The sequence below is a fragment of the Poecile atricapillus genome, chromosome 5 (genome assembly GCF_030490865.1).
Source record: "Poecile atricapillus isolate bPoeAtr1 chromosome 5, bPoeAtr1.hap1, whole genome shotgun sequence".
NCBI lineage: Eukaryota > Metazoa > Chordata > Aves > Passeriformes > Paridae > Poecile > Poecile atricapillus.
This window is the reverse complement of record NC_081253.1, coordinates 22,501,685-22,529,127: the sequence shown is the minus strand read 5'-3', so window position 1 is coordinate 22,529,127 and position 27,443 is coordinate 22,501,685. Positions and strand designations below refer to the sequence as shown.

At 36.7% G+C, this 27,443-nt stretch overlaps 1 protein-coding gene across 9 annotated transcripts in view; it reads right to left on the bottom strand.

Moving 5' to 3' along the window:
• Positions 1 to 80: 80 nt before the first annotated feature.
• The window catches only part of AGPS (alkylglycerone phosphate synthase), a 77,440-nt gene continuing 50,077 nt past the window's right edge, over positions 81 to 27,443 (bottom strand). For all 9 annotated transcript variants that reach the window (XM_058839386.1, XM_058839383.1, XM_058839388.1 and 6 more), the window contains 14 exons: positions 27,086 to 27,165; positions 25,407 to 25,487; positions 24,240 to 24,365; positions 22,121 to 22,229; positions 21,569 to 21,696; positions 18,925 to 18,976; positions 16,639 to 16,715; positions 15,400 to 15,512; positions 13,835 to 13,904; positions 12,849 to 12,910; positions 10,994 to 11,083; positions 10,491 to 10,590; positions 8,778 to 8,835; positions 81 to 1,644 (listed from right to left, as the gene is read on the bottom strand). In XM_058839386.1, coding sequence (XP_058695369.1) covers positions 1,523 to 1,644; positions 8,778 to 8,835; positions 10,491 to 10,590; positions 10,994 to 11,083; positions 12,849 to 12,910; positions 13,835 to 13,904; positions 15,400 to 15,512; positions 16,639 to 16,715; positions 18,925 to 18,976; positions 21,569 to 21,696; positions 22,121 to 22,229; positions 24,240 to 24,365; positions 25,407 to 25,487; positions 27,086 to 27,165 — 1,268 coding nt within the window. In that variant the 3' untranslated portion in view covers positions 81 to 1,522. The remainder of the gene's footprint in view (positions 1,645 to 8,777; positions 8,836 to 10,490; positions 10,591 to 10,993; positions 11,084 to 12,848; positions 12,911 to 13,834; positions 13,905 to 15,399; positions 15,513 to 16,638; positions 16,716 to 18,924; positions 18,977 to 21,568; positions 21,697 to 22,120; positions 22,230 to 24,239; positions 24,366 to 25,406; positions 25,488 to 27,085; positions 27,166 to 27,443) is intronic.

Here is a 27,443-nt window from a genome sequence, read left to right as displayed (position 1 = left end):
AAATCATAAAAAGTTTTCCTAAATTACCTTGACAGCATTCAATTTAAAGTCATGGTTTGAGTGTCCATGTTTTTCAATCATTTGAATTGTTGCATTGAAATTAATAGCTTAGAACAAGTTCAAAGTTGTCTGATATGCAGTATTTTTTCAAGCATTTTATACTTTTTTTTTGGTATATTACCAAAATTTAAAGCTAATTAGACAGTATTCTAAAATAGTTTAAAAACAAAAATGCAGTTTTATCATTTTCTCCTCATTAAGGGCACTACCAATACAAAAGGTGTCCAAACTGACACTACAGAGCTGTGAAGCAGTTGACTAGAATAGTGTCCTCAAAGGATAATCTGTATTTTTTTCTATCTTATGCATTTACATTAATTATCAAAAAGTTGGATAATTTGCTTTAAGAAAGAACCCACCTTAAAAATGGATCATGAGTATTGACAAATATTTTGTTTATTTTACCGGTAAGTTTCAATGTAAAAATGCTTACTCTCACATGACACTGATCAAGAAAATATTTCATTTTCATAAAGTTCAATGGACAATTAAAATTGTGGCTACTTGTGAAGTAAATAAATGATTCATAAAGGCCATAGGAAACTGTACAAAACTTAAATGGGAAATCTCACTTTCAGGATGACAGTAGGTTGTCCATTTAAGTGTTTTATTAAACTGTTGTGACTGTTTCAAAAGACAGTGCTGGGCAGTTTCATTTGAGTAACTGAAAAAGATATCTTGCATCTGTGCAAAACAAACACAACAGGAACAAAACCCATACGCACTAGGACTGAAGTACAGATGAACACAAAATTTTGTTACAAACCTGTTTTCAACTTACAGTGAGAAATGTCCGTTGTACAAAACTTAGTGACTGACCTACAATTAATTTAAGATTATCCCAGCAATGCAAATACAACTCAATTGTGTAAGATTTTCCAGTACTACAGTGAGAGACTACTGAATTTTTAGTAGGTTGACTTACACTGTCTCTTTTGCTGAAAGCCTACATTTGTACTCTTAAAAGTATTTGCTGGTTACAAGTCTGTTACATACTTAATCCAGTACAGGGAGGTACTCCTTGGTGTTCTCTCATCTGTCTCTTAGCAGCTTTCCTTTAGCAGGAGGCTGGGCTGTGCAGCTGCTTCTGTAGAAAACACGGCTGTCAGTCATTGTCCTCCTTGCAGGGGATGCTTTAAGTAAGAAACATCTGGCAGTATCCAGCACTGAAAATACTGTCAGCTGTCCTGCCTAGCCCAACTTGGAAACCCAAATTTGCATTTCCTGGTTGGTACTTTCTGCCCAGTAGGTTAGAATATTGTTAAGTAAAAGTCCATAAACATTAACAGTGATGTTTACACTTTATTGGGGGAAGGGGGAAGGGAATAGCAAAAATCAATGTAAGTTACTAGTTTTTAAAGTTTAGTCTATGTTATATTTGATTACTGGGATATCAATACAATTAAATTGGAGGAATTTCAACAGTAATTTTTAATTTTTAGTACATCATTTGTGCAGGGCTTTATAAAAGATTTTTGTTTCCAAAGATGTTATTGGGGTCCACATATTCTTTAACAGATCTCAGCATTCCCAAGCCAACATCAGAGATGCTCTCCTTCATCCAGCGCTTCCGCAATTTGCCTACTGGAAAAACAAAAACAAAGTGTTTCAATATATGGCAGGATTCTAGGAGCCAATCAATCTTGTGACCATGAATGAACAAACATTGTGTGATAAATGCTTTTATTCAAAAATGAGAAATGTTTTGCTTTATTTGATTTATTGAGCCCACCAGACTATCAAGCTCATTAAGCTCAGCATACTCCCAGAGGAAGACTGTGTTCCACACTGTCTACTTTCTTTAGAAACTATGAAATTTAGATGAAGCTTAGTCTGAAATCACATGGTCTATTAAGACAAGGAAACAGTAGTAAGTTTTAAAAAACCACAAACTAATTTTAAGTTGGAAACTGTAGAGGAGATTACTAAAAAGCAGAACCCCACATTTCTTGATTACTTTAAAGTGAAAACATAACTCAATAATCAAGCTTAAATCAGTATTGGTTTAAATAGCAAAAAAATGTTTCTATGAAGAAGGCTTAATATGTTATTTAAAACCTTCTATGCTGGCTGGTAATTGCTCAATACCATTACATAAGAGCTTTGTTTCCCATGTAAAAATGGTATGCACAACATATACCAAATACAATCAAAGCTGAAACAATCTTTTAAGAACTCATTTCCTAAATTCTTACAATAGTCCTGTTAAATGGCCAAGTGTTCACATGCTAATTAACCAAATCATCAACTCTGATTAACAGATCATTCAAAACTGAGGACATTTTTTTCATTAAAGACACTCTAGCATTTAACTTGTCAGCCTGAAACCCAATCCATTTGTCAGTATGATAAGACATAGTAAAGGTTTGAGAGACAGAAGCTTTAAGAGTATCTGAAGCTAAATTCAAGCCATCTTTTGTGCCCTGTTTCAGGGTAACCATCAAACTGTCATCAGAATAATAAATTACAGGGACACCTCTGGAGAACAGAGTGTATTTGTTTATACCTTAAGGAATACGAGCCAGTCACAATGCCAACAGAAAAAGCAAGTAATGTGAGACAGAATGAAATTTGCAGTTTGCTAGAAAATGACTATTAGCAGCATGTGTGTCAAGATCAAAGATCACAACTGAAGGACAAAAAGAATTTGTCATGTGGTAGGAACCCTGGCTGTATTTTGCAGCACCAGCTCAAGAGAGAATCCCCATCTGTGAATATACTGTCACTACAATGGGACTGTCTGAGCACACTGACGTGGTTGAATTTCATCTGTTAAAACTTTAATACTACTACAAAAGACCTGAATTGTGGATGTGGCTTGACCATCCCCTCAAGTCACTCATGCTGGCTCTTACACAATTTTTAGTCATTACTATTCTCAACTGTTATCTGTAATATAGTTTCAGTGAATGTGTTCTGTGGTTATGGATGTAATTGTCCTGAAAAGACTGCAAACAACTGCTCCAACAAGATGGAGCACATTAGAATCACAGCAGGATGCCCAACAGCTAGCATGCCTGCCTCTTTTACACCTCCAGTAATAATGCAATTCCACAAGGAACTGAACTACTGTCTGAGCAGCACCAAACAGTCGTTGCATATTTAATGAAGTCGCTCACCAAGTGCTGGAAAACAGAAGGTGCTTGGAGTGCATCATTAGTTCTGTCAAAGTGATAATTTACACATCTATCTTGTCAAATTTTCTATGGTTTATACTTTTGCAATAATAAATCTAACATACATCTGATTAGTGAACTGGAAAGAAAAAAAGCTGTACTACAGTTACCAGCAGTCCTTCACAAACATGCTCAACAAAAAGATTTTAACCCCTTGATAACAGCAAAGTTGATTCCCTGCTCCTACTGTTTGTGTTGATAAAATATACATGGAGTTTTCAGCTACTCAAATTTTCACATTAAGAAAGAAAAGCTAAAAGTTTAAAAGTTTTGAAGCAATCTCTCGTAATTCTAAGCTGGTCCATCAGATAAAATGGAAAACAGACTAAACAAAGGAAAGGCTCTATGAAAATGAGAGCAGTACTTAGAAAGGTCATTTATAAATTGTTTCACTTCAGGTTAGTGGTGTGCTATACATTTTCTGGTCCTTCTTTTCCACGGGGCAACCTAAATGGCTTCAAGGATGAGAAGAGAAAAAGAGGAAGAAAATGCCATAATAGTAAATGATGTTAGTGTGAACATAAAAATAATTCCAAGTGACCAAGTTGCTTATCTCTAAGCCTAGCTAAAGAACAGCTCTGTGCTCAAGGAAGCCTTCCCTAACAATAATATCTCAGTTAAGCCTGATCTTATCCCAGACTACAGAAAAACAATTTCCTATCTCTTGCCTAGAGAAAGTAGACTTTTCAGTTTTAGCCCTACATGATGGCACTTATCTAGAACTGACAGGAGACAGTGCACAAAACCAGAACTGATACAAGCATCTACTACTTACAGGCTTTCAGCACAGTATACTTTTCACAATTAAAAAATGAGATCAAAGTCACCTGATTCTGTATGCTGCATCAAAACATTATTAACAATATATTTGTAGTGGCTTAGCACAGCAGGTTACTACTTGTCCACTCACGTATACACACCACCACATGCACAATCCTTGTGCCCCAGATGGAAACAAACACAGCCCTTCCTTCTTGCATCTTCTTCCTCTGAAGACACTTAATCTTGCATCTGAAGGGATGGTGCCAAGAGGATGGAGCCAGCCTCTGCTTGGTGGTGCCAAGCAAAAGAGGTAATGGGCACAGGAAATTCCATCTAAGCATGAGCAGTGATATCTTTACTGTGCAGGTGCCCAAGCACTGGAACAGATTGCCTAGAGAGGGTGTAGAGTGTCTCTCACTGGAGGTATTTGAGAACCTTCTGGATGCAACCCTGTGCAATGGTGCTCTAGGATGGCCTTGTTTGAGCCGGGAAATTGGATGAAATGACCCATTGTGGCTCCTTGCAACCCTATTCTGTGATAATCTTATGTATCCAAGATGAGATATGAGAGAATCAGTTCTCAAGTTTTACAGGTGGTAAGTGGCCTGTTCCTGAAGTGGGCTGAGCAGTCTAACAGTGCCATAAAACATTCACTGCTAGGAAGCCAAAAACCTGTAATCCAAACCCCAGCCTATTACACTGAGTACAAACCCCACAGAGTGGCAGGGAGCCTACTTCTCACAAGGTACGTCAGATCAGAAAGCCAAGGAGTTTGGTCACTAGCAACTCCCAAGACAGTCCAACACCAACTTTATTTGTAGGTTTTTATCTATCATTCTAGTCCACATACAAAAGAGAAACACGTAACTAAGTATTTTATATTTATGACTAAGTAACTTTTTCCCAGGTCTGATACATGCTGCTCCATGCTGGTTCCATTGGAAAAGTTGTTCATCTTTCTACTGCCCTTTCTCACTTGCGGATCTTCAAAAATGCACCTGGATGGCTACAAAAAGTCTGGCTGCTAAAAATGGAGCGAGCAAACAGCAGGCAGCAGTTGGTTTTCTCCCTTTAGGAATATGAAGTACCAGGGCACACATGAACGGTTTTGAAAGGAAAGTTTTCATGTAGCTGATTGATTCCAGGAATTACTCCACACCCATGCAGAACAGATTTATAGCACTGTGTGGTCCCAGTGGAAATAGGTTCTGGTGGCACTGCACATGGCTCTGGACTTCCTCTGCTCCAGCCCTTTCAACTTGAAAAGTCACTTACTGCATAACAACAGCTTTGCAGAAGGGGCAGCAGTGACAGGTCCTAAGAAGGATGAGGCTCATCCAGCTGTTGCTCTTCCTGAAGCTAGCTATCCCTCCAGAAAGCAGCTCTCTCTGTCCTTATAAACTGCTTAAAATGCTAGTTCAGTTCCAGGGAGAACTCCGCAAAACTGAGAAAGGTCAGTGCAGTAATGTAAAACATGACAGCACTGGAGTATATTGGACCAGTGTACACCAAGTCTACTGCATAATTAACACCACCACCATAACACCTTGCATATTTCCACTTGGTATCTTAATAGCTGAAATACTTTCAAGTTTGGTATTGATGAATCAGGAGATCCCTTCCATTTTTTGGTTTTTTAAAAAAAACACTGAAGATGACTATTCTATTAAGACTTCCAACAGACCAAGGAGGAAAATACAACTGTGTTACTGTATTATTTCACATGGGGTTATACTCCATGTCTAACAAATGTATCAGTTTCAAATAATTTTAATGAGTAGAGCAAACTCTAGTATGCTTAAGGGTAGAAGATTTTTTTCTTTTTTCCCCCTGGGTAGAAGAGAAAAGAATGTGTTCAACTCCTCCTCACAAAAGAACTTTATAATTTCAGAATTTTGTAGTTTGCCTGAGTTAATTACTGTAGTGTACACCTTAAGCCACAGCCTCTTAATGCCAAAAAACTGCAGTGTCAAACATGTAATTGAATGCAAATAAGGTGTAAGGTTTATTTTTTCTTTTTTTTTTTTGTTTTGTTTTGTTTTGGGGGTTTTGCTTTGGTTTTTAGTGTTGTGGGATTTTTTTCTTATCTTTTGTTTTCCTACTTAAACTGCCATTGATACTATAGCTAAACCCATGCAGCTCAGGATACGCGGTTAACCTTTATTCTAATCAGTTCTAATCAGTTGTCTAGAAAGTAGAAGGAAATTAGTTCTATTATGTTAAGTGGCTAAATGGGGCTATCTTCCTCAATCCCACAATCTGATAATTGTTTCCTTAAGCAACCAGCTGTAGTTAAAACAGTCCATCAAAGGTAAGCAATATATCATTACTTTTTACATTGTTCTTTAGTTTTACATAGGTCCTTGGTTTGGTAATATGAAAGGGATCAGGTACAAATCCAACCTTCCCCCTTTCTGACGGAACCAAAAGCAGTTTCTAACCAAAGGGGTTAGAGTTGTATTTACACACTAGGCATACTTACTGATACTTCTTCAGCATGTGCTATTTCATGTGTAAAAAAAAAAGGCATGTTTGATAACAGAGAAGTTCAAGTTTGACACATCATATGGGTGTTTTTAAGGCTTGCTATAATTTATTAGAATAATTATTTATCTGAACTTAAACTTGTATCTACAAGAAATTGTCATTCCTAATGCTGCTTCTTAAATGCTAAGTTTCTAAACACTATCTATGACTCTCAAATCTAAAGATACCCAGTGCCCAGAAAAGCAGAAGGATAAAGCTATGCTTGAAGATGTGCAGTGTCTTTCTGAGCATAGGACACAGTCCACAGCTATAATGGGGGGTAGGGGTAAGTAAATCCCCACACCGTATCCACAGTAAAGTCCTTCTGAAGCTACTCTTCATAAAATTAAAAGTACCATGATTTCAGTTCTCACTGTGCACCTATCTGTAGCTGGTACTTCCCCAGATGTAAAGTAATTTATACATTTACACAACTCAAACTGTCATATGTGACCATTTCTTCACTCAAGGAGTATATGAAGATTGACTTAAGCAGGCTTTGTATTTCCTATAGCCTCAAGTCCCAGACTACATCTGTTTTCTTTGATACACAAACCCAGAGTTAAAATAGGTCCATTTATCACAGTGTGATTGTAAGCAGACAAATCAGCCAGTCTGTTTCCAGATAGTGAAAACAACTGTTATTAATCACAATTACAAGACAAACACCAAAGGAAATTGCACCAGTATTTTCTTTTACCACACACAATAGACCAGTCAGTACTAAGAGTGACAAGGCTTGAAGGTCAGTAAATAAAACTGACAATATTAGGCTAATTTTCAGCACCACATCTACTAAGCACTGGAAAAAAATAATCTTTAATATTGAACACAATGAACTGCCACACAAAACCACTCAAAGTGGAAAATATGTATTAGTATCAGAGGCAGTCATGCATACAACAGGAGCACACATAGTCAAACAGGAACCCGGTTTTCATAGCTGTAGAGTCACAAGCTTCAAGCATGCAAGGGTTTGAAAATGCTACATAATTTTTTTTTTCTGGTTCAACACGTGGTAAGCAAGGTTTTATACGGTGAAGGCAAATACGTCCAAGTGACAAGCTCCAGTTGCATGTGAGTTGGATGAAATGCTAGTTACAGTGAAATAGAGCTGCCACAGCAGGGAAAGCATGGGAGTGAGTACATCAAGGGGTTAATTCCACATCAACACGTCCACTATATCACCATATTAAAGATTTAATCAAAGGACCATAAGAGCATATCAAACAAAAAATACTGAAACCTTTTCACACATGTTATTACCTACACATCCTTCAATATCCTGATACTGCCAAAGCAGAGTCCATTTCAGTTTCTATTACAAAGCAAGATGCCTGAAAACAGCCCTAGCTAAAATCTTCAAGTCTGGGAAGTCACTGACACTTTTTAAAGCACAGCTTCTGCCCTTTAGTTTTTTTTCCCACACAAAGCTTTTAGAATTACAGATTTTTTTTCTCCAGTTTTAAACCGTTACCCTTCTTTTTTGCTCTTATATCTGTGACCAGGCAATGCCCCAAGAGAGCAGAGAGATGAAATGCATTAAGATAATCAGTTTCAAGAAGGTAGCTGCACAAATCACACTGACTTCACAACGAGTCTTCCTGACATCCAAGGTTATAGCATTATATAGGACGCATGCAATCAAATTAGACTATCCATGTATGTGGGAAAAGCACAAGGAAAGCATCAGGAACAGGAAGTACTGCTTACATGTGACACTGATTCTTAATATTAAAGCACAAAGTACCTTGTGAAGATGCTAGTAACACAGGAAAAGTAATCCCCAAACTCTAAGAGAGAAACTAGGTAACTAGAACTTATCAAACAACAGGCCAGTAAAGTTAACACTTATATAAATCAATTATGCAACAAATGGTAGATTGCAACACAGTCCAGTTTAAAGTTCCTGGCTCTTTTATTCAGACACTTTACCTCAGTGCTCTGGAATTTGGGCTAACAGCATTCACAAAGCCACAAGGGACACAAAACTGTGAAACTCCCATTTGAATTCTTTGTAACTGAATATGTATCTACACAAGGATCAGTAAAAGTAGTTTAAGACAAACTGATCAAACTGGAAATAGAGTGAGAAGTTTCTAGATAAAATGCCAGGAGATCTTCTCCCTTGAACTTCCCCCAGCAACTTCAGTTAATGTCATGAAATCTTTTTCAGAATTCTACTACAAACTATTTTGTACTTGCAAATATTCAGTGGTTTCAGAGAGACTAATATTAGACTGAGAACATTACCTCCATGGTGATGTGAAAGACTTCCTCCATTGGCAAGTATTTCTTCTCTAGCAGCCCTCTAAATTTGAAAGATACAGTATTTATTCAACTGCAATTGCACAAGATTTTTGGATTTCATGAAATGCGTGCTATTGAACTCATACACACAGGTGCATAAAAAGTTTCTGAAGTAATAAGACTACTTTATGTAGGTAAACATTATAGTTCAAGCAGATAAAGGTAAGTAAGAGTCTTCTAATCAAACATTATCAAACCCAAGACATTCCAAATGACATCTCTTGTAACAAATGTATTACTCAAGAATAGAATATTCTGGATCACTTTCCCCTTGCCAAAACTTAAAATAGTCCAGTGGCTGGGATGCTCATTTGGAAGATGATTAAGTCTCAATAAAGAAGTCTGAAAACAGTCTCCTCAGAGTGATTCAAGATCCTTATTCACATCAGAGTTCAACCCAGATCTTCAAGATCTGGTTGAGGCAGTGAGGTACTTTACAACAGACAACCCTTTCATGGGTGCAGTTTGTGGCAGAAAACAAAATTTAGATTTTATGTTAACAATGTTCAAGTTGTAGAATCTTCTTTGCCATTCACTTCTGAATAATTAGGAGAGCTTATAAGGTGTAACAATGAAAGTTTTTGTAAGCAGAAGGACTACTTTTTTATTTTTTCGAAAGAGTGCACTTTTTTAGGAATAACATATATAACTGTAGCTATACCACTAAGAGATTTTTTCAGTCTGCCTTAGAGTATATACACTCAGCAAACTCACTTTGTCAGGTTAAATTTAGTCACTATGATGGAAGATGTGCATCCAGGTCACCACACAAACTAATTCCAATAAAAGTAATATCTAGGTATAAGTTTCATTAAATGAACTAGTATTACATTCTTCAGTGCCATAGATGCAATAGCATGGAAGCATCTGAACTTGTTGATAAAACTTTGCATCCACTTGCCAAATTAATGAGAAATTTCTAAAGAATAAGCATGAGAAGAATGATATCCCAGTTATAAATAGTATTTCTCTACAGTCCTATTAGCAATTTTCTGGTGCTGAAGTTTGAGCTAAGGAACCAGAAGGTAGGAAAAAAAGCAGTTTGGCAATAGTCCTAAGAATTACATCTTGAAGGTAACAAGGCTATTAGTTTCCCCTAATTAGGTAAGTACAGCATTTCAGCAGCTGAAGCATTACAGCAGAAGTTTTGCAGAGCTCGTTGGCCAATGCTGAAGCAGCTTACAACTGGTCTAACAGACTGGACTTAGAGCAGTGTGTATCTGGGCTTAACAGAAATGGCACGAGACAGTACCATTCCTTATTCTCTATATGCAGCACTATTAATTAGGTATGATAGTTTTACCATGCATTTACAGACTGAGTATAAAGCAGAAGAAGTAGCTTTGTAAATAATGGAACTAAGGAAGACTAGTTTCCCATAGATTTGGAGTTTAAGGTTTGAAGTTTCTGCCATCCATGAAACTCCAGGTCAAGCTTTTCAGAACTATTGATTTACTGGTATCTAAAACAATCACCTGGTAGTGTTTACTTGATGAACAATTAACATGGCCCTCTTATTACCGATAATGATCAAAGCTTTACAAACAGACTTTCAAGATCTTTCCTGCAAAATCCTGTAAGCTTGGCCAATGGGTTCAGAACAAAATACAGGTCATCAGTTTTTCCCCCTTTAACCGTTGTTCCTTCATACATTACCTCAATTTGTTCATAGACATGAATAGGATCACTAATTCCTCTGTAGTTAAAGGCAAAGTAGAAGTAGACGCATGCACCTGCATCATAAGTCTGTGTCACCCTGTTGAAGAGAACTGCATTACAAACAGAGCTTTATGACATTAAGCCAACCACTGTGTGACATTATAAAATTCATAAGATTATTTCCCACCTTATTCAAAGACACAGCATATTTTTAAAAAATTTTATTATCCTTTTTGCTCCTAATCCATGAGCGACTCAATGCTATGACTTTGAAAGTTGAAGCTCTTAAGTCATTACACTTGACTCTTGTCCATATAAGCAAGAGTCTAAAGTCTAAGCAAGTGCTACTGATCTCTTGAATTCTCCACTCTTCCATGAAATCCATTTGCAGGTTCAAGAGGAAAGTCAAGGGTAACTTGTAATAACTTTGTAATAACATCACTAGATCTCTTACTAAATAAGGATTCAAGAAAAATTATTTAGATTACTGCATGGCTTACCTACAGGTGGAAAGAGGAGCAAACTGAACACCCTTTTCTTTGCACTCTCGTACTATCCTTTCCTTTACATTTCTACAAAGGTCCAAAACCCTGTAACAGGAAACACATTAAAATATAAAATTTTAGTAAGAGATTTTATACAACTCCTAAAAAAATGAACTTCATCAACCTTTTTAAAAAGCATAATCTAATGCAATGCAAGAGTACCTTCAAAATCAGTGTTAACTAATTTAGACTTTGTTCTAAGAATAGTCCGCATCACAACTCAACTGCTTTTTCTGCACTTCTGAACAGCAAGTTTACTCTGAAAGAGAGAACCTGAAAGTTCCTCTTCAAAAGAAAGTCAAAAGTGTCAAAAGTGTTCAAAAAAAAAAAAGGAGGTTACCTACTTCTGCATGTCTTTACTTTCTTAGCAAAACAGTCTCAAAGTTTTGGCAAAGTAGTTAACAAGTACAGAAGAAATCTTGAGAACTCATAGGTCTGGAAAAATCTGCTAACACCATACCTTTGTGTTGCTGCAAGGCCAAAACTGGAGATCTTTCAGCTGGGAAATATGCTGCCAACTTGAAACACTATAATTCTAATATGGCAATGAACTATTAGACCTTGTCAGAAGCCATACTTGTTCTGCCTTTTTTTTAGGTTCTTCTTTGCCATTCGCCCAAATGCAAACAAAGTACTAGGGCAACCAAAAGAAATCACTGTTTTTCAAATGACCATTTCTTCAGTTACACATTCTCCCACAAAGGTCTGCAGTGCTATAATTCAGATTAAGATCTTTTACACAGATTTAAAACTACGATTTGTGAATCTTTAGATTCACAGAACACAAGAGAATTTAACCATTTAGTGAGTAAGAAAGTCAGCTAAATATTTTATTCAAGTATTGCCACCCTTCAAGAACAAGTTAATCAGTTTATGGAAAGTTACATGGTCCTTAGGAGTAAAAGAAAAAGGTTTTCAAAGCACTTGCTTTGGTGAGAACAGTAAAAATTTACTGTCTTCTGAAATGACGGAGAGGCAAAACAAATTGGTGGCTAAGAAGTTAGCATGCTTCAAAATCTATAAAGCTAAAGGAAAAGGAAGAGCACTTTTGCTTTAAAATTGTCCTCAAATTTCTTCTACACTCTTGGCATGCTTCGCCAATTTTCACATAGGCTGGAATTTACAATTGCCACTATTCAATAGCAAGGGTATAGGGCTGCCAGCTTAAGTCATCAGACTTCACATTGAATTCTGTAAAGCTTTGATTCAAATCACTTTAGATCCTATTTAAAAGATTTCAGGCTTACCAAATGGACAGGAGCATCCAAAATGATTTTGTATATTAAACTCTATTGTGGTCAAATGTTTCTCAACCATAGCTAACAGATAAAATACCCTTAGGTAAAAGATTTCAATCTCGGGCAAAAGTTATCTTTTCAGTTTTCATTTCCCTACATTACTGGAAAAAGAGAAAAACTTATTTAAATATACTTCATTTTTTTCATCTTCACTACAGACTAATCTGTTTGAAATACACTGCTGATCCCACACACGTAGCTGCTCATCCCCCACTGCAATTATTGTCATCAACGTCTTGCCACCTAAACAGGGCAATTTCAAGTCCTAAATTTGTTACAGTAAGCTAACCTAAGATGAAATACTACTGAATGCTTGACATACTGCATTTACAAAATTCTGGTATGCAAATTATCAGCAACTTTAGTAAGAACAGCTGCAAGACTTGAGGTATGTCAGGCTGCATTCAATACATGTAAGGCCCAAAATAAGCATCCTCATAAGCAAACATGAGTTAGGAATAATTTGAATGAAATCAAGTTTTAAGAAATTCTAAAGAGTAGTTAGAGTTTACCTATCCCAAGGAACAGATGTCTCAAATGATTCTCCTATTACGTAATAATCCAGGCCTAGGTCCTAATAAAAAGAGTAAGAAAATTATCAGTAACATTCAGCATCAGCACCTGGGATTCCAGTGTATGCTACACAGCTATTAGGTGAACAGCGTTTTAGCTTGCAGGAGAAAAACAGAAATTCTGATTTAGCAAAAACACCCATATGTCCCAAATTTATTATTATGGAAATAGGGAAGCTCTTAAAAGACAAAGATGACAAACATTTTGATGTCATGGCTACATTGAGACAACTTGTCAGACTGTCAGTACGTCTACACTAATCAAATATTTATATCACTATAGTAGCAAGCCAAGAGTGTCACTGTGCTCATCAGTACAATACCTAGTAAAAATTTTTTTTGCAATGAAGTCATTGTTTAGATAGAAAAAAGACAAACATCTTCCCATCTTACACACAGCCTGCTGAAATAAAGGGAGATTCAGTGATTTGTCCCTAACAAATCAAATACTCAGGATGCGCATATTGTTCTGAAAAATACAAAAATCTCAAACAGTAAGTCTAAAATTCATAAGAACAGCTGCAGCAGTTTAAACTAAAATTTGTTATGTTGGAATTCTGATTTAAACCAGTCATAAAAAGATTGCCAATGAAGAGTAAAAAGACAAGTGTACACATGAGTATTTCAAGTACACTCCAAGCCTCTGATTTCATTCATCCTGAAGATTCTTTAATCTCCCTATCCTTTATAAGAAACTATTTTCTTAAAAATAATATAAATTAATGTCTATAAGGTGTTTTGCAGATTAAATTCCATGAATAATCACTGCTCAGAAATAGAAGAGATACAACCTCTGGTAGAAGTCTGAGATACCATCCAAGGCAGCCTGCATTCAGATTTCAGAGAAAGCATCTTCAAAGAAACATCTCTATGTTTTGCAACATTAATTAACAGAAGTTGCAGCAGACAGACAAAAGATGACCTACCCGAAGGTAAGCAATGACAAATGTCAGCATGTATCCTCTCTGTCCATTATCTTCTCCTGCTGCCAAACCACTGCAATTTACAAGAATTTAATTAATTTTCAAAAAAATTAGTCACCAGTTTACAAAAATATTTATAAAGTAACTTTGATTATTAAACATATGTGCAAGTTTAGCTGCCTAAGCTGTGTTAAAATAGTTGTTAATAGTAAGGTCTCTTCACTAGAAATCAGAAGTTACTCCAGACCAGACCTTTATTCATTTCTCTTTTCATTCCATTACCCAGAGATGAACTTGACAATCTTAAAAAACTGTCTTCAAAACTCACAAAAGAGTGGAGAAACACAAGTAGACACATATTATTGGATATTAATGGGAACATGGGTAATTACATTTCTAAGCATGCTGAATTTGTGCACTTCTATGTGCACAGGTCATGAGACCTCAAGACTTAAGATCCCCAAAGCATAAGAGATCTGAATGAATTAAAAAGCTACAAAAGCTGTATCACTAAAGAAAAAGGAAGCCTTGCTTTCACTAATCTATCAAGGATTATCATGAAAGCATTTGTTTTTAGCTATTGGTTTCTAAGAACATGAAAGTTCTATGCATCTGGAATCAGTCTTCCTACAAGCTCCCAAAATCTGAGAGAGGAGAGGCTGTGGGTATGAAATCAGAAACCCCGAAGAAGCATAGAATTATAGCATTTAATACTATAAAACCATTAAATGGTTTAGCATTTTAAACCAGGTTAAACTACTAAAGACTTCACTAATAGCCTTAATATGGCACAGACAGCACCATCTTCTAATGGATCTAACACCAACAAGTTTCCCCCCTTATCAATTCACCATCACCTTGACATACCAAAATACAAAAGGATTCATGGCTGAAGTAACAGAAGCATAATAAAAGCACAGATTTCAGAAACTACAGCATTGAAATGGATAAAACAACACGTGTATTTGAATAGCTGAGACTAGTATTATCAATAACAGTACACTCTTGGCAAATCACAGTTTTAATGATGGTTTTCATCAATCACGCTTAATGAAGGCAGAAGTAAAGAAGCTACCTGATCCTTACTCAGTCTGCCACTTCAATGAGTGTTTTCTGTCCCTTTGTGGGACAGAAAGTCACTGCACTCTTTATCTAAACAAGTTTCTTGTATTCATATACTCACATGAATTCTGCAAAAATTTAATATCACCCTTATGATTTTGCCTCCCTTTCTGTAGTCAAAATATAGAGTCTAGTACTGCAAAACAAGCTGCTTCTATGCCTGTAAGCAATTAAAAGGGCTGGTTTCCACTTTAATAACATTCATTCCATGTTTAGTGAATATTTTTCACAGACAGCTGAAATTTTTCAGTAAAGTTACCTATGAGTTAGTACAATGAGCCATATGTATCAAAGGGAACATTCAGTAGCTAATTGACTGCTGTCACTTCAAACTAGTAAATTAAGAACATATCCATACAGTAACCACTACAAAAATATGGTAGGCATTTTTTTCCCGGACGGTTCATTCCCAGCTTCATATTGAAAATGTTCTTTGAAAAGCATACCCAAACTTGGTGGCAATATCATAGACTTGCTTCTCGTGCTGAAGAACCTTCTCTCTGTCACCCTCAAAGAGCAAGGTAGCTACACACAGTATGTTGGGATCAAATCCTTTAAACTGCAAAGAGAGACAAACTTCCCATTAGTCAAAGTCTATGTGGTAGAATACAAGGAACAGGTTTTCACATGGCATGTGCCCTGGTCTATAAGTGTTGCTGCAATTAATGATTGGGAAAAAAATCCTTCAAAAATTTACTCCCAAAACACTGAAGCTTTTCCTTGACAGAACAGGTCAACTGAAGTAACAGAAATTATCTGTCTGCTCTTTCCTCCTGTTAAAAAGCAGGATAGGCATAACAGCTGTCTACCTATGCTGCGGAAAAAACCCCAGGTCTTAAATGTTTTGAGCAATAGAGGCATTTATGTTCAATCAACTATTCCTATCAGTTATAAAAGCAGGAAGAAAACTATGACCATCACAAATGTGGAGGGAAGGAAAAAACTGGTCTATCTCTGAACAGTCTTCCCTAACAAAACAAGTCCCAAGACACATGTTACTTCCCACTTCAATAGTCCAGGAAAAAGCAGCAAAATCAACACTAGTCACTGTCTTCCAGAAGTATGCCCAATCTTGTAAGACAATGAAATTTTCTACATTTGAATACCCACAATTGCAGAAACTCTCTAGGTAATTTGGAGGAAAAATCAATAATAAGATAAAATATTTAATACAAAAACTGAGGTGACATCATTTTAGCGCCAAATAATTTGTAGGTTAAAAAGGAATGAATTCCAGAAAGACAAAAAAAAATTTATATGGGAAAATCTGCCAAATATCTTGAGGATCTTGCAAAATTCTAGCTCACTGTAATAACAAGGTAGATCATGCCTACAGAACATCTAGGAAGATAAAAATACAGTAGAGTATTGGCCTTGCTCCATCAGTATTCAGTGATTATCACTGGTATGCAAGATGGGTAAACTTGTTCCAGTCTTCCTCTTTCACCAAGTTTACCGTTAGACATGGCACATTAATCTCTTCTACAGGCATGACCAGTGACAACAGCTCTCTTGGCTAACTCCTCAAACACAATTTGAATTAAACCACCTTTGAACCTCAAGTTCTTATACTGTAGTATCAGTTACACTCACACTCAGCTGCATTAGAAGCAGTTTACAAAAAAATCTTGAAATTTATGAATAGCACGCAAAATTCAAACCAGTATTAAAAACCCCAAAATTACCTTTGTGATGTAGAACTTTTTCAGTCCATCCAAAAATGATGTAAAAATGGAAGCAACTTGTGGTTTAAGAGCATGACCTTTGGCAAAAAGCAGAAAAAGGCATATTAAGGCAAACAGTGTTTTTAAGATTCTTACTTCAAGGGACAAATAAAAAGTGGCTTGGTAGTCAAAATTACCAGGACTGCTCGGAGCACTTTGATTATCAAAATTAAAGAGAATTCTCTCTACTCATTTGGAACATGATTTAGGAAAAGGTTTCATTAATTTTTGAAGACATATGTACAACTGTGCACAAATATTTGATACTTTTATTAAGGCTGCCTTAGTTTAGATTTCACAAGCCTATGGCACGTGGAAAATTTTTAAGAGAGCACTTCATTAGTTTTTACACCACAAAACTGAGCAAAAATCAGTGACTTGTTTTTAAAGTTATACCAAAACCACTGAAACAAGCAGCCAAAAACGGTGCAAGTTAGGAGTTAAGCTATTTTTTCCTTAACAGTTATATCACTTGTGTGAAGTTTTCTACATAAAGCTAGTAATTGCTTCCTTAATGACAAACGGGGAACTAAAATTACCAGGATATATAAATGTGTCTTGGAGCCTGTTAAATTAACATCTCTGCCTCAGGACTGGGTTTAATTGAGATGAAAGTCTTTTACTGTTTGTTCCATTGTTTTCAGTCTCAAACAACTTCTGAACTCTCATTACTGCTTCACTTTAGCAGCCTGGCATCTGGCCTACATGCTGTGAGCCCAATTCATAAAAAGTTATGCACCATTTACATGATACATCCTTCTAAAATACTTCAAAAAGCATTTCCTCCTGAAAAACACATGAACTTCAACAACTGATTGCTCTTTTTTCCTCTTAAGCAAAGAGGGAGACTCTCTGCAGATGCAAACCCCAAAGAGGTCTTCAGTAAGCACACAGAAATCATGAAAAGTCATGAATTTATTAAACTACAATCTAAAAAATTACTTAATAATGACTACAAGAAAAATCCATATTGTCACACCTGAAACTAGGTTTACAGCTTGCAATTGGTCAAATTCCCTAATAAAAAAAGAAATGCCTTCTGTTGGACACGTCTGAGCAGGATAGTGTAACACAAAAGAGAGCAAAGCAAGCAGCTTTGCAAGCTTGCCCAGCAAGCCCTCTCAGCTCTTACAAATCACAATTTTCCTGGTTTGAAAAATGAAGTTCAGCTTTCTCAACACCATTATATTAATGCCATTTGAAGCTGAGATTCATCACTGAGGCTTCTGTGCAAAAGAAGTTCCAGAAAATCTGACTAGTTGAAGTATTATAGTAGAGGTTTTCAAGGTCAATCAACACTTCCCATTTGCATCTTCTGGGTACAATCAAAATAGCATGGTCTCAGCAAGTTCTGCAAGCTATAAGCTTTTGGGTTGTGGAACTCCAGGGTCTCCATCAGAGTGTCTTGAGACAGAACATATCTTCTGCCAAATTTCTGAGAGTTTAAAACGACAGCTTTCCCTAAGAATTGCTGAGAAATTAGTGTTCTGCATATTTGACCTTGTCCTATTTAGGTGTTTGAACTAGTTGAAATTTTGTAAAATCTTTTGTCTTCAGGAATCTTCTGGTAGTTTCATTGACTTTTGATACTTAAAGCCTAACAGCTTAGATGTACTTGCACACAGTTACAGCATTTACAACATCTGATCTTTTTTTGAAAACAGAGAGATCACTTTGAACAAATATGTCATTGCTTCTCCCACCCAATCAAACATTATGGTATCAGAATATTTTCAAAAAACCTACTACTTCTAAGGAACCTCTGTGATGCTTTCATGAAATTTAAAGGAATCAACGCACTTACCTTAAAAACAAGGTGCAGGCATTCTGATTTTTTATGGTTTTTTTCATATTCAACTTCTCATTAATACTCTCAGGAAGAAAATGTTTCAAGTACTGTATTTTAAAACTGGAATCTCTGCTCCTTTACAGCAAAATAACAGAAGTGATTCCAGAATTTCAATCTCACCAACTGACTAATTGTCAAGAATGGAAACATAGCAGAAAACCCATCTCATTTACAGGCAGAGTGAGGCTCTTTACTGACTCAAGTAGCTGATAGTGTTTCCTCAGAGACAGACAGGCTTCTGTTTCTGAAGCTCACATTATGGCACTATCTGGAGTTTGAACTCTGGGTTCACTGCCTTCTGTCTAAATTTGAGCAAAGGAATTACTACCCAAAACAGACTTAAGCTACTAAAAACCCCTTGGAAACAGATGATACTCCATGATGATCTACATACTTACCAAACTGAAACTGTGCATTGTCGACAAGGCGAATTGATGCAGGAGCACATCTCTTGGAGGCAAAGTTAGGGAAGTAAGAGAGGAAGAATAAGAAGATAATTAGTTGGTTTTAAAACTAGTTAGTTTTAAAATTCATTACAATCAGATTTTCATTTTAAAATAGCATATAAGAAAGCACATTTTGATACCAGAGACCTCTGGCCACCATCATAATTGAAACAGGGTGACTAGAAGTTTGTTTTCACTGGAATAGCAACATCTGCTAGGTATCTCTACATATAGTGCATTGAGAATTTTCAGTTTAACCTCAAGCCAACACAGCAATAGTCTAAGAACATTGATCTTCAGATGCTGAGGGTTTTTCTAAAATGGCATATGCACTAAAGATAGTACACGTGCTTAGTACATCAAGCTTATGTTTCTGTGTAATCAGAGATACACACATAATAAAAATCCATTGAAAAAGTTTAATTGTTGAGGGTCACCCTAGCATGCAGCTGAGAACTACACAGCTGCTCACTCAGCCCCCTCCCTAGTGGGATGGGGAAGAAAAATCAAAAGGGCAAAAGCAGAAAAACCCATGGGTTGAGATGAAGACAGCTTGGTAAGCAAAATGGGGGGAAAAAAACCCACAAAAGCACAATGCAAAAAGCAATCAATTACCATCAGCTGACTATGCAGCCAGTCTTCAAGCAATGGCAACACCTAGGAAACATCCCCCTCTAGTTTTATTTATGATATTATCTGTTATATGGTATCTGAATTTAGTCAGTTTGGGTCAGTTGTCCCAACTGTGTACCCTCCCAGCCTCTTATCTGTCCCAACACACTTGCTGGTCGGAAGAGAGGGACAAACAGAAAAAGCCTTGACACTGTGTACTCACTGTTTAGCAATAACTAAACCACTGGTGTGTTAACACTCTTTTGGTTACAAGTACAAAAGCTAGCACCACACGTACTGCTATGAAAGAAGTTGACTCCATCCTGGCATGAGCAGACTCATGCTCTGCTGTCAGACTTCAATTAAAATCTGTACTTGGGTGTAATCTAGATTCTGCACTGTACAGGAAAATGAAAAACTATAAGAACAGCTGCCTTCAGTTAAGTAAGTTTCTGGTCATGAATATGCCTACATCATATAATTGCTGACGGCCATGTCCAGCCATACTGAAATGTATGGCCAGAGGAATATGACAAAGTCTGAATTTTAGACTAGTCATCACCTAATCACATAGATTTGGAAGTACTGCTATTTCACTTCATTTGACATGTTCACACTTCACAATATCATTAATATGTATTTGGTCACACAAGAGGAAGAAAGAACATGAACCAAGGGAGTTCACCAGGCAGGCTGACAGAAGCTGTGGGAATGGTTTTAAATGAGACCAGCCCACCCACAACCTGCAGGCTGATTGTTCTTACATTAAAGTGGACTGATACATAAAAGAAAGAGCTTTTCAGACAGCAATCATTGTAATTACTACTGAGATTGATGCGAGGGGCAACAGAAGAGAATATGTGGTTCAGGCTCAAGTAAGCAGAGAAACAGCAGCAGCAGCAACAGAAGCTTAGAAATGGAGCAACATTAAGTGGCAAACCGTGCCTCTTTTTTCCCCTCTAAGCCCATAGACAGAAAAGACATGAGTCCCTTAACTGACTTTAAATGTTGATCAGCCATATGATTAAGCATTCTCAAAAAGTCTGCTTAGGTACCTTTAAAAGGAAGGACAAGCACTAGCAGTAGAAGCACGACAGAAAAACTGGCAAGTGCTGCTGACTAGCATATACATGTCATTCACATACCAGCTTGAACATCTGGCTTGGAACATTAAGCCATTAATTTAGACCAATCACTGGAAAAAATGTAAAGCTGTGTTTAGTTTGGCATTAATTAAAACATTTCTGAAATTATTTCCCCAATTCAGGGTACATTCTACTATTCATATATATAATTTGGTATGTTTTGCACAGAACAAAGAAAAGTTAGTCAGTGGAGAAAGAGGCTAGCCAGAGTAAGATTTGTTTGGAAGCACAGCCTTGAGGAAAAGTACTACAGAACTTGGATACCTAAGTACTTCACTACCTGAAACCATCTGACTGCACTATTCTCTATTTAAATACTACAGAGTAAGCACAACTCCACTTGGAAATATCCATCTCACCTGCCCATGTCACTGTGCTCCAGGCAGTGATTTCTAAATAGAGACCACATCCGCCCATTGCATTCCTTTTGTTCCTTTACCACTTCAAAGCCGCAAATTCAACTGCCTTTTATATGTATGCTGCAACTCAACTCCTTTTTTAACACTGGTCCCTTTTACACAGTCCTAATTAATCTGAGGCTAATGGTCTCAACTGAAGAAGATACAGGCTGCAAAGTGAAAATAACTCCTACTGAAACAAGCCATTATAAGGCTTGTCCACATTTTGGCTCAGAATACCAAGCAAAGCCATAATCCTCAACTGAGTAATTTCCAAAATCCTCAAGGGCCATATCATGCATTTCATGGACCATACATACTTATGAGATTCCTACCTCAAATTCCTTGTTATCAACTGCCAGAAATACTGAAGCATCAATACACCCCTACTGCTAGAATCCATGAGTCCTTGAGTGAAGTCAACATCCAGCTTTTCTTTACCTGCTTTGCCACTTCCCTCAAGCAGGCCACCCCTCGCTCAAAGTTGGGGAAGACCACAGAGCCGTACTTCTGGTATTCAGGGACTGGGCGAATCTTTATTGTAACTTCAGTAACCACTCCAAGAGTTCCTTCAGGAGAGGAGAAAAACTGAGCAAAATGTTGCAAGATGAACTTCTTGCAAGCTACCCAACTTAACATTTACTAGAATGTTTTAAGTTAATATAAATTAGAAATCCCAAAAATTCAGTTTGCAGTAGCAGGTGATTTATTCCTCACTTTTTACATGGTGAATTCTTACAAAATATTCTCTAAATTGTGCTCTTTGTTACTAGACTTGCAGGCTGACTCCACAGGTCCATTCAAAGCAGTGTTAAAAGGTGCAGCTTCACAGTTCTTATTAATGTCTCAGTGTTTTATCCTAACACAAGAAATTCATGCCTGCACAATGCCACCCATCAACACACTGAAAGCCACAGCACTAAAGATGCTCAAATAATCAAGAATTATGGAAGCTGAATTAAGATGCAGTAAGTGAAATTACTCTGTTTATACCTTCAGATCCCATAATGAAGTGATGGATATCAGGTCCTGTTGACATGCGAGGTACTTGACAGTTTTTTTCTACTATTCCTCTAGGAGTTACCATTTTTATATGAATCACCTGTTTAAACAAAGTGCAATGATGATAAATACTAGCATTAAGCACAGATTTTTATTACATGTATTTTCCACAAAACATAAAGTTTGATACAGTTTGGCTTTATAGGTTTTAGACATTCTGTAGGCAACCCCAAGAACCTGAGGATGGTTACCAACCATTATTTTAACATAGCATGGTTTCCCCACACAACAGATTGTTTCCATTCTATCACAAATCATATCAGCTGATGGCTACATCCAGGCAATGCCAGTTAAAACTGTTTTGCTTCTCAATGTAGAACTTCACAAATAGAACTTTATATATACCAGGATTTTAATCCAGAGGAAAAAAGTGAGGGTTTAAACTTTGCTTAAGTTTTGCTTTAGAAATGCTGCTTGATAAAGCTACTATAGTTCAGTCATTGATTGCTACAGAAATATTTCAATTAGGAGGAAAGACAGAAGTAAGCTTTGTGAAATAGATTATCAATATAAAAGCTGCCATAAGACTGACACATGTAGGGCTAGAAGGTTGTTTTTAAAAAAAATATTTTTCAATGTTATTGTTTCCAGCTTTATTCAGGCACATGCAATAGAGTTCATATGTGGGTTTTTTTAATCAATCCTCTATTCAATTCCATCCTCTATTTTATACCAAGGAAGGGTAGAGTTTCGGCTTTTCTTTAGTAATGCCTTCAAATGAAACAAAATTACTGAATTTCACCTAATGGCTTTAAAGCTTTAAAGCACAGGTAGCTAAGTAATTTTCACTATATGGAATTTATGAGCTGTTGATTCTGCAGTAAGTAGATTTTAGGCAGCTTATATAACACACTGTTTCAAGATATAAAGTTCCTCAGAAGGTAAACACTTCCTTGAAACATTCTCACTGTGCTATTTTGAAACTCATGAACTGTTCTGAATCAATTTTCAATCCTATTTCCTCCTAATGAAAATTTCAGAAGCTGTTTTAGCCTGAAGTTATGCTTCCATAATAGAGAAGCCTCCTGTTCCATAGCTCCCAGTAGAAGCAAAACTGTACCATTCAGTAACACTTCAGGCAGCAGGGGAACGATGACACTTTGTAAGTGCTACTAGTTTTACTTCAGCCAGGTCTACTGAACAAAAACTGTGTAGCTCCTGCCAGCCTCAGTCACTGACAGTGATGTGTCACATCTGTGCACAGAACAAATATGTCTGAACTATGAGCTGATGAAAAAGCCTGAGGTAACATGGATACATACATTACCTAGAGCGCGCTGCAGGAAAGAAGGAAAAAATTCACATATGGAAGGGTTGTGCAAAATATGAGAGAAAGCTGATAGTTTGAAGCAAAAAGGCAGGCAAAGTCTGAGCAGTGATGACTTATCTTCAATACAGTCAATGTATTTGTTATAACAGAAAACATAGACTTTAAAATCAAAAGGTATGCTTAAAAGTCAAAAAATTATCTGAGTTCATATAGAGTTGAACCATTTTAATGACTAAAACAGATTCAAGAGTAGAACACTACCATTCCCAGTCTGCTGCCTCCTTCCTCTGGCTTCCTACAAGCCATGTGGTGGCACTAGATCTCACCACTGTGCACCCACACGTTCAATTAGATCAGCCTAGTGATTTAAAAAATACTGCTAGCCATGGGCATGTAGGAAGGTGGGGAACTTGCATGCTGTCAGAGTTATACAGTTCAGCTAGGTACACACAAACAGCTAGGAGAGGATATGGGACTTCTGGAAGCTTGACAGGAGTACAACACTGGATTAACAGAGTCCAGAATAGTAGAAGACAGCAGCAGAGTCAGGACAAGGTAACAATTCCTTAAGCTAGTCAGTGAGTGCTCAAATGAAAATTACTTTTATATCAGTGATAAGGATTATTAGGACTAATACCAAAAGCAGGGAAAAAAGTATTTCAGTCAAGATTCAATGCCAAAACTATATTACATGAAGAACCACAATTTACTCTCCCACGAGTCATTATAAAAGTTAAGTATCTGAACAGAGAAATTATAACAAATATTAAAACTACTTACCAGATCTTCGATGTTTCCATAGATGTTTTTTTTCATGCCAGATGCTCGTGTTGCTACCCATCCTCCTAGTGAACTGAATTCCATTGAGTCTGGTTCATGGCCTGTACAGAAGCCACTTTCAGCAAGCTAAAGAAAAAAATACATCCTATAGGTCCTGCATTGATTTAGTACTCCAAATTCAATATTTTATACTTGTTTGGTTTGTTTGGGTTTTTTTTTAAATAAGTCTCCTGATCACACACGCATTTATTCAACTTCTATCTTAGATATACACATGACACGCAAATTGATTCTGCTTCTACTGTGCTACATGTCATCCTATAATACTCCTCCCCCATATTTTAAAACTGAGAACTCTATTGTTCAAAACAAGGTGCAAATTCATATACATCTGCAAAAAGTTATAACTTAAGTAACTGCCAACTTTCCACAAACGCTGTCAATAAATAAAGCACTTAATCTCTTGTTCCTTCTATCCTAATGTGATATGCAGCAGGTCTACAGAAAATTTGAGTAAATTGCCTGTACTTAATTCTCTCAAGGAGAGATGTGTTTTAATATACAGCCATCTGGTTGGGCTTCCTGTATGCAACACTGTCAACTACTTGTGATGCAGATCACGCATTCTTGTACATCAAGGAGTCACTTGTTTCTCATTTTTCTGCATTAACTTGCCTTTGCCATCTGCACAGCACCTGAGGTTGACTGGATGCCCTCAGAATTACAACACCAAAGCTGTCAAACAGCAAGAATTAAAGGCCAAGCAGTCTCACATTAAGTGATAACTGCATTAGTGCATTTGAGAAAATCAGTTTGCACTGACCAACTGGCAACAATCACGTTGGACAGCTGTATTTAAGTATACCATGTAACATGGATCACTAACTACGTTCTGTTGTACACAGTGGTTCTAGATTGAAGACTGAAAGTCACTTCTACATCCTGTCCACTGCTCATGGTTCTCTCTATACCACAGGAACTTGTGGCTTTCTAGGTTTACTGGTCATATATTTGAAAGGGTGGGTCCATAGCCATTGCTTATAGTTCTTATCAGCTGCATGAAAACACACAAGAATTAAGCTAGCATTCAATGACATAGAAAAGATATGAACAATACCTAAGAAAAATATAAAAAAAAATACTAGAAACTTAACCAGATAAAAATACCTGTTTTTCCAGATCTTGTCCAACAATGCCAGCTTCTACACAAGCTGTTAAGTTTTTTTCATCTATCCAGAGAATCCGATTCTGTCAAAAAGCCAATCAAAACGAAGAAGGAGTGTTTAAGATCTTTGTTTATTTCTTTCCCTAATGCTATAGGATCAACATGATTAGTCATACAATTTACTATTAATACCACTCCAGTTATTACACCAATGGAAGCTGAGGCTCTTCACTGTCTCAAACTTCTACACAACAGGTTTCAATTTATGAAGTCACCACTACAAGAGACTAACACATATATTCATCAATTTATACCAGGGGTGTCTACAGAATAAAAAGCAAAAAAGCCAGAAATAGTTAAATCACAACTCTTACAGGAGTCTCCCGCTCATAAAGTATGGGTTAACAAATTATTCAAAGCCAACTACTTCAGCTCCTTCAGTTTCAGCATAAACTGCTGAACTGATCTTAGATGCCTATATAAAGCAGCTTTTATGCAATATAGACCCTACATATAAGATAAAGATAACCATTAAGTTCCTGCTAAAATAGTAAAGCTCCAGCATTCATGTTAACTGCTCTGAGACACACATGTTTTAACTTTGACAATGCCTCCTTTCACCTTAATTTTCTTATTTTCCTCTTCATTAATGATTACAAGAACTGGCTGTCAGTCATTCAAAACACATAGAAGTGGTTTATTTTCTGACACAATACTTATTTACACATCTAGCTGACAAAAAAGCAAGATAGTAAGAATGAACCACATTTCCTTGCCACACCCAAACCTGGCAGAAGTCAAAAATGTGCACTATAAACCAAGGAGTTCAAACGAAGGCCTCAGTCACTATTGTACTTATTGGATGTCATTCTGCACAGACACCTGAAGAGATTCCTTCAACATAAAACTACCACCTCTGCAGAAAAAAACCACTTTGTTTAACTGAAGAACCACTGAGTGGAGAGAACAGAGCCAAAACCCAGTTTTACCTTCAAGGCTAAAGGAGTTAATAATATTCAGCAGGTATTGGAGGTAGTAAAGCCTTACATGAAAGATACAGAGATGTTTCTGAAGCATCTCATTACCAAGTACCCATAAATCTATCATTTTAAAAGTACAAAGCTCCTTCATAATGAAAAGATGAAAACTAGCAATAAATTTTACAGAACTTCATTTCTAGGCTGCCATAAAGCTATGAACTTCACATTCTCAAGATGTTATCTACACAAAAACCCCAGTTATTTCTTGAAAGTTTATCCTTCAAGTTGATTTATAGATATTAGGTCATCTTATCAATCTTTGCTTTAAGTAATTTGAAGTCTAGTTCAAAAACTAGTGAAATTCACAATAACAACTTCCTTTTAGCCTTTCATTTATCCTCAGATACAAATTCTAATATAGAAGAAGAGTAGCTTTCTCTGAGTTCGATCACTTAAAGCTGCTATAAGGCTTAACAGTGATTTTTTTTTTCTTATTAAATATATATAGGTCATATGAAGTAGTACAGGACTAATATCAGAAAAAAACAAACTGAAGGAGTACCAATTTAATCATCATGGTGCAGATTAATATTTCCATCCCTACTTTATTCTAGAAAAGACAGAATGTCATTCTTTAGTGATTACCCAAGTAACTATAGGATGATTTTAAAAAAATAAAATAAAACTTTAAGACATCATACCATTTGTGATGTATCCAGGGAGACAATTGTTCTTTTTTCTTCTTCAGGACATTCAAGGGCACTAGAGACACTTGTCCCTCCTGCAAATATGGGAATGATATTGTGATCATACAATTCTCACGTAGCTTTTCTTCCAATAGCATGCCTCTCTCCCTCCTTTCTGATACGGAACTGAATAAAGGAAGATCACTGAAGTTAACTTTTGAGGCTAGTGATTAGCCTCTTAAGGCTGCCCCTCTCCCAGACCAGGTTTCACAAAATCAAGGCCGTAGTGGAGTGCTTTAGAAGCACTCCATAACAAACATGACATCCTGTGACCATCTCAGCTGCTTCTGCTAAACCCAGCACAGAGCTTTAA